The sequence below is a fragment of the Lygodium microphyllum genome, chromosome 15 (assembly GCF_053477565.2).
Source record: "Lygodium microphyllum isolate KBCC chromosome 15, Lygodium_microphyllum_v1.1.10, whole genome shotgun sequence".
Taxonomy (NCBI): Eukaryota; Viridiplantae; Streptophyta; class Polypodiopsida; order Schizaeales; family Lygodiaceae; genus Lygodium; species Lygodium microphyllum.
The window spans coordinates 37,386,924-37,406,276 of record NC_141149.1 but is presented as its reverse complement, the minus strand read 5'-3'; the positions used below and the strand labels follow the sequence as shown (position 1 = coordinate 37,406,276).

Genomic DNA, 19,353 nt, shown 5'->3' with positions numbered 1-19,353 from the left:
TTAGAAAGATCCCTCTTGAAATCTTAATGCCTGAGTTGCATGGCCAGTATGTGAAACAGACAGGAATGTCTAGTGAGTCAAGACTGGACATTTAAGGTCCAGTACAAGTCTGGAAGAGACTGATGGCACTGTAGATTGACAAGCCTGGAAGAGACTTGTGAAAGTGTATATGGACAAGTGTGTTGAAGAACTAGTCTGGAAGAGACTAGTTCAAAGTGAAGATGGACAAATCTGCAAGAGATTAGTCCATGTGGGGTCATCAGTGGAAATTCACTTTCAGTTGAGCTACATTACAAATTTGGATGTAGCCATAGTCTGCAAAGATGGTCAGAAGACTAGTGGGATGCAATGGAAGCAACTCCTAAAATTTAGGGAGTTACTATTTTTGGACCCCAGAATCTGTTCGCATCATTATCTTCGTTTTTGTATGAGGATTAATCCTCTAGTCTGTGCCGAGGTCAAATTTTGAACCGAGGATGGAGAATTTTAGACCGAAAGGTTTAAACAGGAAAATTGTTACATGTATGCCATGTGTCACAATTTGGGCATAAATTCCCAAAAGAGAGAGAGAGGGTAGCATAAAAACGAGTTTCAATGCATGGGGGGCTCATTTTGTGAAAGGGAGATGGATTGCTACAGATGGAGAGCTCTTGAGAGCTGGTCTACCTTGTCTATGATGCACAAAGGGCTGAGCTTGCTTCCTACTCTCTCTCTCTCCCTGACAGTATGGTTATGCTGCAGAATCAAGGGCCTTTCTTCTGATTCAGGTACAGCTGTGTGGAATATGCTGTTTTTGCATGAGGCAAGAGCCTCCTTTCTCCAGGAACAGGAGCAGTTGTATGCTGTCCCAGCAGGGACAGGTGAGGGTGGTAACCTCACCAAGTAAGTGTCTAAAACAGCACTGAATTAGTACTGTTTTTGGACTGTTCAGAGGTTAATTCAGAGCCCAATTGATGTCAGAGTCAAGGGGCACTTGGCCCAGCTGATGCAGTACAGTGCAGGGAGCAGTATGAACTGAAAACAGGTTTCAGAACAGGTCTGAACCAGTAGTTACTGTGGGCTGAACAGTACAGGGAACAGTATGAGTTGAAAACAGGTCTCAGAACAGGTCTGAACCAGTAATTACAGCAGTCTGAGATGGTCAGTTCTGCACTCCAATCAGAAGTTTCAATCTTGGGTAGAGTTTCCCCTCCTGGCCAACTTGTTTTGGGTCAGTAATTGTACTGTTATGCTGCCAAATTTCACCCAGAATAGGTGAAAGACAGCCCATTGTAATTTCTCTCTTTCTAAAAATAAAGAAATACCGCAAGGGGCGCCTAACTTAGGGGCCAACAGGGTGTCTGTGTTGCAACAGGAGCATTCTAGCTTCCTATATTTCTTTTTGATTCTGTCTTTAAGTTCAGATGAAGTGGGCGACTGTGAATTGGGTGAAAGCATTTGTATATTTTGGTTGTACACTACTGCCCTTCCCAATGAACAGGCCGGTTACATGGTTCCGTTGCCGGGACCGAATCACTTTTTCCCTAAAGAGTGAGCCAGGGTCTGCTTGGGTGTAAGACACAGAATTGTGCATTATGGCTGATAGAAAGGAAGACACCAAAGAGGAAGTGTCTTCATTACAGGAGATCCCTGTTGTTCATGAGGTGGGAGAGTCTTCTAGACCTCCACAGTTTGTTACTCCTCCTGTTATGGTTGAGCCACAAGTTCATACGGCTTCTTCTATGGATGAAGACATTTTCAAGACTCAGTTAGTTGCTGCTGTGAGTATGTTTACTCAAGTGATGCAGAATCCAAGGTTTTTGGCATTTTTGCAGCCCTCTCTTCCTTCACAGCAAGTTGGGCAATCTGCAAAGATTTCAGATCCAGTAGAGGTCCAGGATAAGGGTAAGCATGCTGCAGATTCAGTGGAAACACCAAGGCAGCTTGCGGAGTCAATGGAGACTCCAAGATTGGTTCCGATTGTCCAGGAACAGGTGGCGGAAACGCTAGTTACACAGGCATTGCCAATTCAGCTCGCCACTTTACAGCAGCCAAATGTTGGCCTAAATGGACAGGGAAACAGTTTTGAGGCTTTACCACAGGTTTTCCCACCGACCTCTGTACATCCTGGGTACTTTGGAGGTGGATATGTATTTCAGAGTATGGCTGGTTATGCGCCTGGAAACCAGATTTATGTACCAAGAACAGTGTTTGGGGGTACACAGGGTTTTATACCAAACCCCATGTATGGCAATATAGGCATGCAGCCTAGATTTCAGGGTGTTCAGGGCAGTTTTGGCATGCCACAGGGCACTTTTGGTATGGCTGGTTATCAAAACCAGCAAGCAAGTATTGTGTCTACAAGCCTTGTAGTCAATGGTCCGGCAACTCCTATCCCACTTGTTAGTGTTCCTATGCTACAGGCATATCCTACCGATCCTTTGATGGCTCATGAGAAGCCAAAGCCATACAAGGAAGGTGGTGCAGCTGTACAGTTTGACATCTTTCGAGGATTTGAAGATAGGACTAAGGCTCTTTCTTTCCTACAGCAGTTTGATGCCGCATTTGCAGGAGGGAACTTTACAGAGCCTTCTAAGGTCCGGAAAGCTGCCACTTTTCTTAAGGACAATGCTAGTCAGTGGTGGAGTACACTGTTGATGCAAGGACAGGCTCCTGCCACTTGGACTTACTTTAAGCAAGTATTTGCTTCTGCTTGGTTGACCAATGAATTTGAGATCGATGTTATGTCAGCTTGGCACAATTTGGATGCATCTAAATGCAAGGATCTGGAAGACTATAACAAGAAGTTTTGGGAGGCTTTACTTCCGGTCACTTCTTACAGGGTTGTGCCATTGACTGAGCAGATAGAGAAATATTGCTGTGGGCTGCCCAAGGAACTCCGGAATTATTGTACAAAGACAAAGATCACTACTTTGACTCAGTTAATTGAGAATGCCACCACAGGAAATGCACTATTGTTGGGACAGTCAAGTGGTTTTGGGGGCAGCATTAAACAGGACAAACCTGAGAAATTTTCAGCAAAGAAGCCATTTGGTAAACAGGTTTCTCAGATTTCTCAAAGCACAGGTAAATCTTCGCAGTTCAAGAAGAAGCCAGCCAAGTTCTTTGGACAGCAGCCAAAGGACCAGAAGAAACCTTTTGTGCGCAAGTCTCTTGAAGAGAGAAAGGCTTTAATGGCTGAGAGGCATAGTGACAGGAAACGACCGGAACGGCCCCCCGGCACGCAGAATCGCCGTCCCCGGCATGTTTCCGGCTCGGACCGCGTTTCCCAAAAACGGAACGTTCCCTGTCACGTTTCAGACAGGGAACGCAGCGCGTTCCCTGCTGCGTTCCCTGTCTGAAACGTGACAGGGAACGCCACGTGGCAAGTGCCTGCGCCTAGTTTTTGCCCGCGCCCTGTATTATTCTTCGCGCTGTTCCGTCTGCTCCCGCCTGCATTCCGTCTGCTCCCGCCTGCGTCCCGCCTGCTCCTGCCTGCACCCGCCTGGCCCATTTCTCCTGCAGCCTGCTCCCGCCTCAGCCTGGCCCAGTTCTCCTGCCCTAGGCCCAGCCACCTTCTTCCCTCTCTTCCTTCTTCTTCTTTCTCTTCTTTCTCCTCCCACCTCCAACCTCTTCCTTCTCTTCCTTCTTTTTCTTTCTCTTCTTATTCTTTCTTCTCTTCCTTCTCTTCTTCCTTCTACCTTCTCTTCTTCCTTCTAACTTCTCTTCACTTCTCCCTTCTCTTCTTCCTTCTTCCATGAACCTTCTTCTTCTTCTCCCTTCTCTCCCTTTCCCTTCTCTCTCGACTCTTGAGTGAGTCTTGACTCTTGAGCCTTCTCCCTTATCTCGAGCCTTCAATAATCCATTTTCAGCCTTCAAATTTTCCTTCTCTCGACTCTTTAACCTAAGGCCTTCAATTTTCAGCCTGAAATCATAAATGGCTTCATCTTCCCGCCCCGCTCGTCGGGTTGGTGGTCGAGGAAGAAGGTCTGATGATTGGTCATGGTGGGAAGAAGTAAATGCTGACCGCCCTTTGAGTGGTGGAGGATCTCGACCATGGACTTGCAAGCTTTGCCCATACAAGCGAACTAGTGGAGCAAACAAGGTAATCCATTGAGCCGAGCATTTGTATTTCAAATTTTTATTGATTTTAATTTTTCAAAGTTACTTAAATATTAGAATATGGACTACCAATTGCCACTTGTTCCATTTTAAATTTTAATATTTATGCATAATCAGGTCCGAGCTCATCTCCTACATGAGCCAAATTCAGAGGTGCAGTTTTGTCCAAATGTGACCTTGGAGAAGCAAAGGGAGCTTCGTGACCGTGTAGCAGGTCAACAAGCTTATCTTGCATCTAGACCACGACGTGTTGCAGTTGACCCTGCAACTTTTGTGACACCATCCCCATCAGATGCATCTAGAGCAGGGTCAGTATCAGGAAGTGCTACCTCCACACCTACTACAGGCATTGCATCGGCCATGGCATCAACAATGCCACATGTTGCACGTAGACAAAGCACACTTGATGCTAGTTGGGATCCCAAGAAGAAGGAAGAGGTGGATACATCAGTGGCACGCTTTTTTTATCATGACCACATTCAGTTTCGTGCAGCCAGGTCAGAGTATTTTAAATTGATGTGCAAGAAGATTGGTGAGTATGGCCCTTCGTATGTACCTCCATCATCAGAGACCTTACGCACCACTTTGCTCGACAAGGAAAAGCGCCTTGTTGAGCAAGCAGCAGTGACTAGAAAGAGCATGTGGGCTAAAAATGGAGTTTCCTTGATTGCTGATGGTTGGAGTGATACACGCAAGCGATCCATTCATGGTATGGTTGCTTATTCTCGTGGGGAAATGTATTTTATATCTTCACATGATGCATCGGGGACAGGAAAGTCAGCAGATGTACTTGCAGCAGAGTGGGTTACAGGTGTTGAGCTTATTGGCCCAGAGCATGTTGTGGGATTTGTTGCAGATGGAGAGCCTGCAAATAGGGCAGCAGGTGCTATTATTCAGGGATATTATCCACATATCACAGTTTCATATTGTATGGCTCATTGCTTGAACAACCTACTAAAGGATATTGGTAACCTGTCATGGATTGCACCTGTCATAGAGCAAGGAGCTCAAATGGTTAGCTTTGTTTTGAACCACCAATTTCTTCGCCATCACTTTTCTTTGCGGTCGAAGAAGACACTTTTAAAATACTCTGATACCAGATTTGCCTTTAACTTCTTGATGCTAGGCAGGTTAAGAGAATGCAGTGGTGCCTTGAGGCAGTTATTTCTTAGTGATGAGTTTACCTCATCAACATTGGCAGATACTCCTACAGGTATCTTATGCTTGGAGAAAGCAAATAACTCCACTTTTTGGGATGATGTAAAGCTGATAGATGCTATGGTATCACCCATTGTACATTTATTGAGGGTTATGGATGCTATGCAACCTTGCATTGGCAAGGTATATGAGGCTATGGACAGGTTGAATGAAAAGTTGCAGGAGTTGGCACCAAATGATGAGGCGTATGAGGAAATACACCATTTAGTTGTGACGAGGTGGAACTCCTATAGCTCACCCATGCATGCAGCTGCATTTGTTGTGGATCCTGAGTTCCAGGGCAAGGGTCAAGAGAATGACAGTGAGGTTATGGATGCATGGAGACTTATATTGTCTCGTCTAGTGCCTGATCATGGCACTAGACGAAAGATCAGAGATCAGCTTTCATGTTATAGGACCTTTCGGGGTTCTTTTGGTTGTGGGGATGCACAGGAGGATCGCTGTAAGATTGGGGCAGCTTTGTGGTGGGAGGACTATGGTTCGGATGGTCCTGAGTTGCAGCAACTAGCCATCCGTATTTTGAGTCAGTCAGTTAGCTCCTCTTGTTTGGAGCAATTGTGGAGTACCTACGCTCACATTGCTTCAAAGAAGAGGAACCGTCTTGGTGTGGAGAGGGCAAACGATCTAGTATTCGTTAGTGCTAATTTGAGGATGTTATGTAACAGTATGACAACAAAGCCTGATCCATTCACAGAGTGGGAGATGCAGCAAGAAGAGGAGACACATGCTGATGTTGAGGAAGATGCAGCAATTCATGGTACACATGATGATGAGGCTGGCACTTCAGGAGTGGCTAGAGCAGCCTCAGAGCCCCATCATGATCTTTGATTTAGCTTACTTATCACGAGTCTCATGATACATGACACATTTACATTATATATGATATTATGATCATTGATGACACTGTGACACTTGGGTTGTTGACAATTATGCCATGTCGATATTATACTTGTACTTGAGTCTTGCAGTCTTGCAGTTGCCCTTTGGGCTATTTTGGCATGCGGCATGCCGCATTTTGCTTTAGTCTAGAGATTAGACTTTATATTTGCAGTCTTTTTTGGGGCAATGAGCATGTTCTTTCAAAGATTAGACTTCAATTTCATATTTGTAATCTTTTAAGTTTTTTGGCAATGGTACCATAGGCATGTTCTTTTAGCTAAGACTTTTAAGTTTAGTTCATTGTTCATTGTTTTATCATTTATGATTTTTGGCATATGTATTATGGATTTTATTATTTATAATTGAATAGCTTACCTCTTGAGCCTTGTAAGTTGCAATTCAATTTCTAATGAGTAGTTTTAGAATAATGCATGATATCTTAAAGTTAAAACTTAAAACTTAAAATGATTTGTCCTTGTGGATTATATACCTTGGTTTTAAGTTTTAACACTCCAGACTCCCAGAGTCCACATGGATTATCAGTGAAATATTAATTTTTTTTCATGAATTTTGATTTTTTAAATGCCGTTCCCGTTCCCACGTCCCCGTTCCCTAGGTTTGGCGTTCCCATCTCCGTCCCCGTTCCCGTTCCCCGTTCCCGTTCCCCGTTTCATGTTTCTATGCTGAGAGGAAGTGCTTTATCTGTGAGCAGACTGGTCATATTGCGTCTAACTGTCCGGACAAGAATAAGAGACCAGCTGATGATGATAAAGAGGACAGAAAAGGAAAGAAGCCCAAACCTTCAGTAGGTTTAGTGCCAGATATGCTGGGAGACAAGCCACACTCAGATGCTAATGAGCTTTGCAGAGCTTGGGGTAAAGTTAGGGATCAACATGTACTCCTTTTCTTTTATCCTGGAGCTAAGGCAAACTTTATCTCACCAGAGTTGGCTTCTACTTTGGGCATCAGAGCAGATGAGATGGGCTACACAGTAGAGGCAGGGTTGGCATGTCCTGGCCACTCAGAGTCTGTGACACCCATTCTTGGAAAGCTGCGTCTTCATGTACAGTCTTATGTTGATGCAGAAGAATTTTATATCATGCCACTTAAAGGCTGTGATGTCTTGTTGGGAATGCCATGGATGTTCAGAAAGCATGGTGTGTTGGATGCCTTCAACAAGACACTGACTTTGGAACATAGGGGAAAGACTCATGTGCTTGATGTGAAGCTTAAAGGAGAGTCTGTACATGTTGTATCAGCTTCTGCCATTACATCTGTAATAAAGAATCATCTTTCTGCGTACTTGATTTTTGCACGTGATGTCAAGGACAATGATGAGTCAAATTTTTCTATGTTAGATAGAGACAGGTCTGCTTTCTTGTCTCAGTTCAGTGATTGTTTTTCTGACTCATTACCATCACAGTTGCCACCAAAGAGGTCTGAGGATCATGCAATAGATTTGGTGCTAGGCAGTAGCCCACCAAATAGACCTCCGTATAGGGTCAATGCAGCCCAACAGAAAGAGATATTGAGCCAGGTGAATGAGCTGTTAGAGAAAGGGCTGATTCAGCCAAGTTCATCTCCCTTTTGCTCACCAATGCTCTTAATGCAGAAGAAGGATGGCTCTTGGCGCATGTGCATAGATTATCATGCGTTGAACAAGAGTACCATCAAGAACACGTTCCCCATTCCAAGAATTGACGACATCCTTGACCATTTGGAAGGAGCGTCAATTTTCAGTAGGATAGATTTGAAGAGTGGATACCATCAGATCAGGATTAAGCAAGAGGATGTGCATAAGACTGCATTTAGGACCACGTTTGGTCTCTATGAGTTCTTGGTAATGCCATTTGGACTTACTAATGCTCCTGCTACGTTTAATCGAATGATGGACAGGATTTTTCATCCATACAGCCAGTTTGTTGGTACATTCTTTGATGACATGATTGTCTTTTCAAAGAATGAACACGAGCATAGAGAACACTTGAAAGCAGTCTTTGATGAGCTTTGCAGTAATAGGTTGCTTATTAATGGCAAGAAGAGTGAGTTCTTCTTGGAAGAAATCCAGTTTCTGGGGCACATAGTGTCAAAGGATGGTGTCCGAATGGATCTTGCTAAGGTTGAAGCAATTAGAACATGGCCAGATTTGAAGACTGTCCATGATGTTAGAAGCTTCTTGGGTTTGTGTTCTTACTACAGGAGGTTCATTCGCAATTTTGCAGAGATTGCTTCATCTTTACATGCTTTACAGAAGAAATGAGTCTCTTTCCAGTAGACACAGAAAGAGATTTCAGCTTTTAATCTTCTTAAAGAAAAGATGACTTCTAGTCCAGTGATCATTCTGCCAGATCTTAGGAAGTCATTTGTTGTCCAGTGTGATGCCTGTGGCAATAGCATTGGTGCAGTGCTAATGCAAGATGGCCGGGTAGTGGCTTATGAAAGCAGAATCTTGCGAGGGCCAGAAAAGACTATGCAGGTCTATGAGAAAGAATTGCTGGCTGTGATTCATGCGCTTTCTTGCTGGAAACACTACCTACTTGGGGCAGATTTTGTTGTCCAGACAGATCATCAGACATTGCGTTATTTCTTAACTCAGACTAAGCTGTCAAAAAAGCATATGCGTTGAGCAAACTTTTTGTCAATGTTCCATTTTCAGATTGTGCATGTGGAAGGCAAAAAGAATGTTGTGGCTGATGCTTTGTCAAGGAAGCCACAAATTTCAGCTGTGTCAAATCCTTATCATCATGAGCTTGATGATATGAAGGAACAGTATGCTGATGATGAAGATTTTGCAAGGATCTTTGATCAGCTTGTTAATGGACAACATCATGAGCATTATCTTCTCAAGGATGGTTTCATGTTGATGCATGGTAGACTATGTGTGACTATGCCATTGAGACGGAAAGTTATGATAGAGAGTCATTCTCCACCGTATGCACGGCATCGTGGTATTGATGCAATAGTCAAAGCAGTAGAGACATTCTTTTATTGGCCTACTTTGAGAAGAGACGTGGATGCTTTTGTGCGGCAGTGTTTGATTTGCCAGAAGGTCAAGTTTAACAGGCAAAAAGCACCAGGGCTTTTACAGCCATTGCCTATTCCGGATAAACCATGGGAAAGCATAGCTATGGATTTTATCTTTGATCTTCCAAGGACACAGACAGGAAATGATGGGATATGGACTATTATTTGCAGGTTTAGCAAACAGGCTCATTTCATTCCTGTCAGGAAGAAGATAAAACCAGATCAGATGGCACGTTTGTTTATGTGCAATGTCTTCAAGTATCATGGTATGCCACAGTCTATTGTCAGTGACCGTGATCCACGGATGACAAGTCTATTCTGGAGAGGCATATTTGAGAACATGGGCACAACGCTTAAGTTCTCATCGTCATTTCATCCACAGACTGATGGACAGTCAGAAGAGGCAAATTCTACTGTCTTGGATCTGCTTACGTGCTATGTATCAGAGCACAAGTCAAAGTGGGAGCAGTATTTGCCTTTGATCGAGTATGCATACAATAATACTGTGCATTCGTCAACAGGCAAAGCCCCTTTTGAAATTGTTGAAGGTGGTAAAAAGATTCCTCCCATTTTGCATACAAAGGATAAGATCTTTCAGGCAGATCAGTATGTGCAGAGTATGGGTGAAATGTATCAGAAAGTTAAGCATGCCCTTGAAAGGACTCAGGCAAAGCAAAAGAAAGCTGCTGATCATCATCGTCGTGAATTGATATTTTCACTTGGTGATTGGGTACTGTTGCGGTTTGAAAAGGCACACTTGAAGAAGCGGAATGCCTGATAATTGGAAGATTCATAATGCTTTCCATGTAAGTCTTCTTAGACCTTATGTGGGTGATGTGCCAGAAGATATGCCAGCCGAGGAACAGCCCAAAATTGAGGAACTTGATGAAATTCTTGTTCCAAAACAGATACTGGCACACAAGGAAAGGAAAGTGAAAGGCAAGGTTGCTAGAAGGTATTTGGTTAAGTTCAAGAACTATCCAGCTATAGATGCTAAGCGGATGGACGAAGATGAACTTGCAGAGTCACCTAATGTGTTGGAACTTTACCTTGAAGCATTTTGCTTGCAACCTACCTTGACCCCTTGTATCTCTAAGCTGAAATAGATTGTCAAAGTGACAATTGCTTAAGAAAGAAATTATGTACAGAAACAGATTTTATACAGGTTAACACTTATTGTGTCCATATGGTTTTCTCAGTGCTAAAGAAGTAAGTATTGCTTGCAAGAATACAGTTTTTACTTCTATTGAAATGAATACATGTTGTAACAATGGTTACTCGATCGGGCATGTATTTTGTGAATTGACTCAGTGGGGATATCATTTTGATGTACCGGCCACTAGATCTCTAGTCAGGGTGATGTGGAGTCATCAAATGAGAATCTGTCACTATGGGAATATCATTGTGGTGTACCGGCCACTATATCTGGAAACAGTGATGTGGAGTCACATGATGATAGTCTCCCATGTTTCACAGTTAGAATATACATGTGTTAACAGTGTGTTCAGTTCACAATGTTGACTGATAGCATGTATGTGTTGTACATGTGCTGCCAAGTGTAAGTTCACTGGGTTAGCTGGAAGCATGTATAACATTCATGCAAACGAGGACGTTTGCGATTTCGAGAGGGAGGTATGTCACAAGACTGTGACAACCAGTACCTTCTTGTTGATTTCTTTATTACATATTTTATTTGGTTTGTCTTTTTGGAAAGATCCCTCTTGAAATCTAAATGCCTGAGTTGCATGGCCAGTATGTAAAACAGACAGGAATGTCTAGTGAGTCAAGACTGGACATTTAAGGTCTAGTACAAGTCTGGAAGAGACTGATGGCACTGTAGATTGACAAGCCTGGAAGAGACTTGTGAAAGTGTATATGAACAAGTGTGTTGAAGAACTAGCCTGGAAGAGACTAGTTCAAAGTGAAGATGGACAAATCTACAAGAGATTAGTCCATGCGGGGTCATCAGTGGAAATTCACTTTCAGTTGAGCTACATTACAAATTTGGATGTAGCCATAGTCTGCAAAGATGGTCAGAAGTCTAGTGGGATGCAATGGAAGCAACTCCTAAAATTTAGGGAGTTACTATTTTTGGACCCCAGAATCTATTCGCGTCATTATCTTCGTTTTTGTACGAGGATTAATCCTCTAGTCTGTGCCAAGGTCAAATTTTGAACCAAGGATGGAGAATTTTAGACCGAAAGGTTTAAACAAAAAAATTGTTACATGTATGCCATGTGTCACAATTTGGGCATAAATTCCCAAAAGAGAGAGAGAGGGTAGCACAAAAACGAGTTTCAATGCATGGGGGGCTCATTTTGTGAAAGGGAGATGGATTGCTACAGATGGAGAGCTCTTGAGAGCTGGTCTACCTTATCTATGATGCACAGAGGGCTGAGCTTGCTTCCTACTCTCTCTCTCTCTCCCTGACAGTATGGTTATGCTGCAGAATCAAGGGCCTTTCTTCTGATTCAGGTACAGCTGTGTGGAATATGCTGTTTTTGCATGAGGCAAGAGCCTCCTTTCTCCAGGAATAGGAGCAGTTGTATGCTGTCCCAGCAGGGACAGGTGAGGGTGGTAACCTCACCAAGTAAGTGTCTGAAACAGCACTGAATTAGTACTGTTTTTGGACTGTTCAGAGGTTAATTCAGAGCCCAATTGATGTCAGAGTCAAGGGGCACTTGGCCCAGATGATGCAGGACAGTGCAGGGAGCAGTATGAACTGAAAACAGGTTTCAGAACAGGTCTGAACCAGTAGTTACTGTGGGCTGAACAGTACAGGGAACAGTATGAGTTGAAAACAGGTCTCAGAACAGGTCTGAACCAGTAATTACAGCAGTCTGAGATGGTCAATTCTGCACTCCAATCAGAAGTTTCAATCTTGGGTAGAGTTTCCCCTCCTGGCCAACTTGTTTTGGGTCAGTAATTGTACTGTTATGCTGCCAAATTTCACCCAAAATAGGTGAAAGACAGCCCATTGTAATTTCTCTCTTTCTAAAAATAAAGAAATACCGCAAGGGGCGCCTAACTTAGGGGCCAACAGGGTGTCTATGTTGCAACAGGAGCATTCTAGCTTCCTGTATTTCTTTTTGATTCTGTGTCTTTAAGTTCAGGTGAAGTGGGCGACTGTGAATTGGGTGAAAGCATTTGTATATTTTGGTTGTACACTACCGCCCTTTCCAGTGAACAGGCCGGTCACATGATCTACGAGAGCCTATAGGGATAGGAAGAAAATGAGAAACACCAAAGTCATGCATGCCAATACCACTATGGAATGGTGATAGAATCATCATGCTGCAAAGGAGATTGAATAGCCTCAGATAATACCTATAAAGCACATGTCTAAGATAGGGACTCCCCCTCACACGTGCCCCCTCATCCGAAGAGGAAGGCCCCCCTTCTTATGGCTCAACGCCCCTAGAAGAAACTTGAGGGGATAGGGAGGAAGTAGAAATACTTGAAGACGAAGTAGTAGAAAAAGAAGCCATCCAAGGAGAAAGGGAAGCGAGTGGAGAGGGAGAAGAAAGGGGAGAAGTCACAGACAAAGAAGAAATGTGAATGGGTAACCTGAAAGAAAGAGGAGGTTTTGATGGTGTAGGGAAAAAAGAAAGAGGAAGGTTGGGGGTGGGGGTGGGGGTGGGGGGGTCAGTCAAAGATGAAGAATCGCCTATGGTAAAACCATCAACAGGATCATCAAAGGCCAAAGCCTCATCAAAGATCACATCCCTACTCAGCTCGATCTTTAGTTTCTTTGGGTTGTAGAGCCGATAGCCCTTCCTAGTCGTGTTATAGCCCACAAAGATAAGTTTCTTCGACTCGGAGTCAAGTTTGCTCGCTCTCTTCTTCTTGTCCACATGGACAAAAGCATCACACCCAAAGATGCAAAAGTGGAAAATGAAAGGGCTTTTTCCAAAGAAAGCCTCATAGGGAGTCACATCCTATAATGTGGAGGTAGGAGACCAGTTGCAGATGTGAACCACAGTAGCCACCCCCTCATATCCCACTCCACCACACCATTTTTGGATGGTATGTACTATGTTAGAATGGGAGAGCTCTATCTGATTGCCATTATCCCTACAAAACTTAGAAAAAAGTTAGAACAAAATCCGCCCCCATGGTCTATGTTGGCTGAAGCATGGAGCAATTGTGTGATTAATTTAATGAAAAATGAATAAGAATGAAAGAGTTAATCGATGCTCGATCACGAATGAGAGACTATGTATTGATGAGTGAGAGAGAGTACAACGCTCGAGGTGATCCACATTGAATAATGCCACACTTATGCAAATCAAGCACGAAGTGTCTTTAAATAATAAAAAATGAAACCCTAATGGCTTACCCGTCGTAGAAAACCCTAAAATAAACCCTAACCCTAGTATCCTAGGTGTCACTTAGTGCCTAGGACCTAGGGACAACAATTACATTTAATGACAGTTTAAATGCCTAGGAAGCCCAAATCATGGATCAAAGGGCATCAATGCGTAGCCCACGGGATGATCTACAAACCCCACTCCATGAAGAAATGGACAGAACGATCTAGGAAAAATGACAAAATTCTAGAAGATAAAAATATATATATAGTCATGGTTGCACAAGTTCATTCAAGTGGATATAGCAACCATGATAGTATAGAGTATGACAGATCATGAAACCACTACCTCAATGTTGCAAATCATATACCCAAATAAACCTTATGAGGTTCCTTGGATGAGACACTAGGATGCACACAACATGCCCTTTTATAGGGGATTTTTAGGCATTTGTCCTATTGTGCACAAATTAAACCCTTTTAACATGAATAAAGCTTTCTAGGGCGGTTTTAAGGATCGAAATTAGGTATCAATGCAAGATAATAAAATGTTAATGCAAGCCTTGATTTTGGTGGCTGAGCTCAACATGGTCTACTTAGAAATGTAAAACCTTTGACAACCTTACATATCCATACATGTCCATGTGACCAAAGGCCAGAACTGCATGTGACATGTATGAAGCTCAGCAAGAGCAAACTCAAATAACGTAATACTCCAAAGATCAAAAAGCACACCAACCATGTGCAGAAACTAGATTGCTCCTCCACAAACACACCAAGGAGACACCACCACCAAAACCAAAATTATTTTGCTGCAAAGATGACAGATAGCTATCCCAATCTGAGAACTTTGCACCACAAGACTGCTTTCATTTATTGAAAGAACTTTGTTGCAATAGGTGACAGCTAGCTATCCCAAATTTGAGAACTTTGCACCACAAGACAAGAGTCACTTCTAACCTACACTAAGAGTGGTTGTCCACTCCCCCAAGAGATTCAGAGAACCTATGCTACAACTCACTGCCTAGAATTTCCAGCCAAGAACTCTCTAAATACTTTTTCTCTATCTTCATCATCTAACTAGCAGTCCTTATCTCACCAAGGATTCAAGTCAAAATGCACACGATAGCATGAACAACAAAAAAAAAGAACTCCACACAACACATACCAGCCATGTGATTAGCGCATAGTCATGATGCCAATACAACAGCCCTAAAACATTCCCTGTCTTGCAAAAACCCATGTTAAATTTTGCCATGTCACCTAGACCATGTCGTGTAACCACTATCATATCAACATGTCACATCACTACCACATCATTGTGTCACAAGATGGTCACGTTTAAAGTCAAAATAAGCATCTCGGAATGCTCTTTCCAATCATGAGATTTTATCCCCAAATTTCTTCTTTCCAAGATTCATCAATGTCTTCCACATCGTTTTGCGATTTAAACAAACTTGGTTTTTGTGCCTGTTCTGTAACTTATTTCAATTAAGTGATCTGCAGTCGCTAGCTCACGCACTTACTCTATACCCTACAATACTAATATAGGAGAGCTAGGGTTTACACACAAAATCAATGTCCCATTTTCATGAAAACATGGGGATGGCAACTCGCTAGGAGGCCAACCTTGCCAACCTACCCATGCAAGGCTTGCATCATAAGGGCAATAGGATTCTTTGAGAAGAATAGACCACAGAGTTACAGCTCTTTAGTTCACCCATGACTTAAAATCAGTAAGCCCAATCTAAACTTCTTTCAAAATCATAATGAGCATACATCTATTTCTCTTTTGCAAAACATTCTTCTTCAACATAGAATGTTTCATTTGTGTACCTGAATGGATACAAGGGCAACATAAGCTCTTCCTCCAACATTTATGGCAAAGGAAGAGACCAAATGCTTGCCATACCTTCAAAGCCATCATTAGAACGATTGTTACTAGAACTCAAATGGAGATGTCAAACTAACACTAGAGCTAGAGGAGAGGATCATGTTAAACTTTAGAAAGAGTTTGCGACTTGGGATAGTTATGGTCATATTGCTACGAGAAAGCTAAGGAGCAGAAGTGCATTCTCATAGAGATGAAGGCTGAGCTAGAGTTCATGAGGCTCAGGCAAAAGCAAGCTCAACCAAGAGCTCCAAGTTGAACATGTTTGGAGGTAACAACTCGTCAAGGAGCAAGCCTTCCCTCGCACCCAAAGGTCCCAAGTTAACAATTAACGCATGCTTCTTGAAGTACGTATAATGTGGTACATCTCTCTTACTTTTTTACATCAATTTTCTTACTTTCTTGCAAACCCTTACAAAGAAAAAGGCAAGGTTTGAAGTATGTTGAGATCTCCTGAATTGAGCTTGGCCGCACAACTAAGCATGATGTCTATGACTAGATCTATAGCTATATAATACCCTAGCTTTAGTGGATTTCAACCAATACAATGGTTCATCTCTCTCACTTCCCTAGACTCACTTTCATGTCAATTTTGCTATGGGCTAGAGCACTAACATCATGTTAATACAAAGCTAGAGCAAAGGAACTTGTTCTAGGTTGCCCAAAGCATGACACAAGGGAACTCTGTTAAGAGAGCTCATCCTGGGTTAGCTAGAGCATGATGTTTGGGATAGGATTGTTAAGGAGAGCAAAGGAGAGCACTTTTGCTTAGACATTAAGGCTAAGCAAAAGCAAGCCCGACAAGTAGTAATACAAATGTGTGTGAAGGTGGCATGTCATAGGGAGCCACCTTGAGGCTTGCAAGCATTGGAAGTTGGCAACCTACATCTCAAAGCTTCTTTTAGTATGCATGAAGGTAGGGTAGATCCCTCTAATCCTATTCTTCGTCAATCTTTTGCTTATTATCCATGCATACACTAATAAAGACATAAAGATAAGGTCTCACTACATTTGGTCTATGCAATGTCCTCTTTCTTTTGCCTACACTCTCTTTCATTTCAATTTTGTAGTTACAATAGGCTACTTTGCAAATGTGTGTGAAGGTAGCATGTCATAGGGAGCCACCTTGAGGCTTGCAAGCATTGGAAGTTGGCAACCTACATCTCAAAGCTTTTTTTAGTATGCATGAAGGTAGGGTAGATCCCTCTAATCCTATTCTTCGTCAATCTTTTGCCTATTATCCATGCATACACTAATAAAGTCTCAAGGCAAGGTAGATTCTTTTATTTACATCAAAGGATACAACTTATGTGTGATGGCAACTCTATCTAGCTAGTCAAAACTAACTCCCTTTAGCTCTATATTTGCTCTACCAAATGCTTAACTCGACTAAAAGACGAGTATAATATGCATGAAGTCTCATATCATGTTCCAAGCCTACTAATAGAGGTTGATGCAACCCCAAGGCACAAGTGTTCCAAGCCCACTAATAGAGGTTGATGCAACCCCAAGGCACAAGTGTTCAACAAGGGCTCCATTAATCACACTAAGGCTACATGGACAGCCAACCTCCTTGTTGGATTATCAAGCTACCTCTATAACTATAAAAGCTCATAATCATGATTACACTTCTACATTGCTTAAGTCGTAGGAGGCATTGAGAGGTCATTACCCTCAAGTCATGGGTGAAGTCTTCACCAAATTGTAGCTAGTGCTAAGCAGAGAGTTGAGAACCCCACAAACAATTGTGGATACAATGGTAAGAGGTAGGGAGAAGTAGTGTTGAGATGTTGAATTATAAAGCACAAAGAGCACCCTTAATGCGGCAACGTCGGAAGCACAAGGGTCAATCTTGATGTGGCTTCATGTGTTGTCCATTATAGAGTTGTGAATCCCACGATCAAATGTGGATACAATGGTAAAAGGTGGGGAGATGTAGTGTTGAGATGTTGACTTCCAAAGCACAAAGAGCACTCTTGACGTGGTGATGTCCAAAGCACAAGGGTCAATCTTGATGTGGCTTCATGAGTTGTCCATCCTAGAGTTGCAAGCAAATATACAAAACTAGGGTCTTAGAGGCATCTCCACGTGAGCCAACCCAAAGCCTCGACAGACATCAAAGTGTCGTAGCCTTTCTTCTTCAAGCATGGGAACCTTGCATCATTCACATGTCAATGTTCACCTGACCTGGCATTCTAAGGTTTTCTCAAATGCATCCATGAAAAGATGCCCCTCATGTAATCTTCACTTCAGCTGACTGCAGCCTCCTTAATCGCTCATTTGTGATGTGCAAGTGTGCCTAGGATTCTTCTGTAGTACATTGCCATGGTTTAGATTTGGTATGCAAACTGGCAATCCGTAGCCACCCAATAACCTGGATAGATTGGCCCATTATCCAGTTACAATAAGATCAGAAAACTAATTCAATCTTCATTGTCAAATACATGTATACATACATGTACGCATGGGTGCAAGTAATTAACAATTAAAACTTCAAAATACTTAATGATCTTCGCTCTATACAGGATTGACCCCCATGACGCACAATTATCCCTGTCAGACACAGCATGATGAAACGTACAGACGCAAATGCAATGCAGTTCAGTAAAACTCGACCATAATAGACTAAAAACCCTACTATCAGAGGCAAATGGCTGAAAGAGATGAACATTAACCCGTGGATTGCAGAGGGAAACACACATGAATGACGTGGAAAAAAAACTCCATTGCAAATCCATGAGAAAAATAACGACAGAGATACTGTGATCAAGGAATCCGTACATTCTTTGGCAAGCTTGTAGGAGTTCCCTGCCTTTTCGAAGAGCTCTGCGGCGTCGTCGTACTTGGATCCGAAAATCCCCCATCCCTTGAGCTTCTTCTCCGCCTTCTTTTCCAGATCCTCCCCCTGCGATCTGTGATCGGCCATCGCCACAGAGCACACAGAGCTTGTTTGCGCTACCAGCAGTGCAGAAAATTGGAGAAGGAACGCAAATTTCTTTGAAGATTCTGTGCAGGAAGAGCAAGCCGATTGTGTGCCGTGCGCGTATGTATGTATGGGCGCTTCTGTGAGGGATGTGCCTTAAAAAAGAAAGGCATACACAGGATAGTTTAGGTGAAAGGACCAAATTTTCCAATTAGAAAATTGGGAATATTCATGAAGCATTTTACAAAAGACCATGATGCATATTACCCTAAGGAGAGCATAAGAGGGGCTTCCCACTCTTGTGAGTAAAACTTCGCCTCTGACATTTATTGCTGGTGTAGCTGCACAAATTCGCAAACGAAAACTTCTTCTTCTAACTTTTGCATTTTTGGCATAGTTGCAATCTCCATGATGGCTTCTAATATACCCTATAGAAAATCCAAAAGTGCAATGGAAATATTAATAGTAAGCTCATTAAATGGGCCTTAACCTCTTTAACTTAGCCATATGATCAAGCTTTGATTTGGCCCTAGCATGGAATATCCCCTCTGAAAATTACTATTGTTTGCTAAGGTGCCATAAGACTAACTCCTAGAATTCAATAGTCTTGCTGTGTTGTACTGGTTGTTGATGAATACATCATGGTCATTGACTTATCAATAGGCATGATGATTTACCACATATAAATACTTGTTTCTCAAACTCTCAGAATTACAACATGATAAGCTCCTACAAGGGAGTCATCCCATACCTAGCTTGTAGTAATCCACAGCCTTGTGATGTTGACAATAGTATGGATAACATGGGTTTTTCCACAATTGAAAATGGCAGACACCTCGTCCACTTTAACCAATTGGCTAGCGAGTGTTGCCTATGGTTGTCATGTTTAATGGAAATCATTTTTTTAGCATGCATGCCTTGCTTTATTAAGATAGATAGGAAGAGGGAGAGAGAGAGAGAGAGAGAGAGAGAGAGAGAGAGAGAGAGAGAGAGAGAGAGAGAGACCGC

At 42.6% G+C, this 19,353-nt stretch overlaps 3 protein-coding genes across 3 annotated transcripts in view; 2 read left to right on the top strand and 1 right to left on the bottom strand.

Annotated features, from left to right (window-relative positions):
• LOC148024438 (alpha-soluble NSF attachment protein 2-like) overlaps window positions 1-18,516 on the bottom strand; it is a 45,111-nt gene extending 26,595 nt beyond the window's left edge. The window contains exon 1 of the mRNA XM_087694075.1: window positions 18,204-18,516. Coding sequence (XP_087550201.1) covers window positions 18,204-18,348 — 145 coding nt within the window. The 5' untranslated portion in view covers window positions 18,349-18,516. The remainder of the gene's footprint in view (window positions 1-18,203) is intronic.
• Window positions 1,575-8,458, top strand: LOC148024439 (uncharacterized). The gene is made up of 3 exons (XM_087695043.1): window positions 1,575-3,184; window positions 6,889-8,123; window positions 8,283-8,458. The coding sequence occupies exons 1-3, from the start codon at window positions 1,575-1,577 to the stop codon at window positions 8,456-8,458; spliced, it is 3,021 nt and encodes a 1,006-aa protein (XP_087551169.1).
• LOC148024440 (uncharacterized) lies at window positions 3,590-6,147 on the top strand. Its single transcript, XM_087695044.1, has one exon. It carries the CDS (start codon window positions 4,207-4,209, stop codon window positions 6,145-6,147), a length of 1,941 nt encoding a protein of 646 aa, XP_087551170.1. The 5' UTR covers window positions 3,590-4,206.
• Window positions 18,517-19,353: the final 837 nt, after the last annotated feature.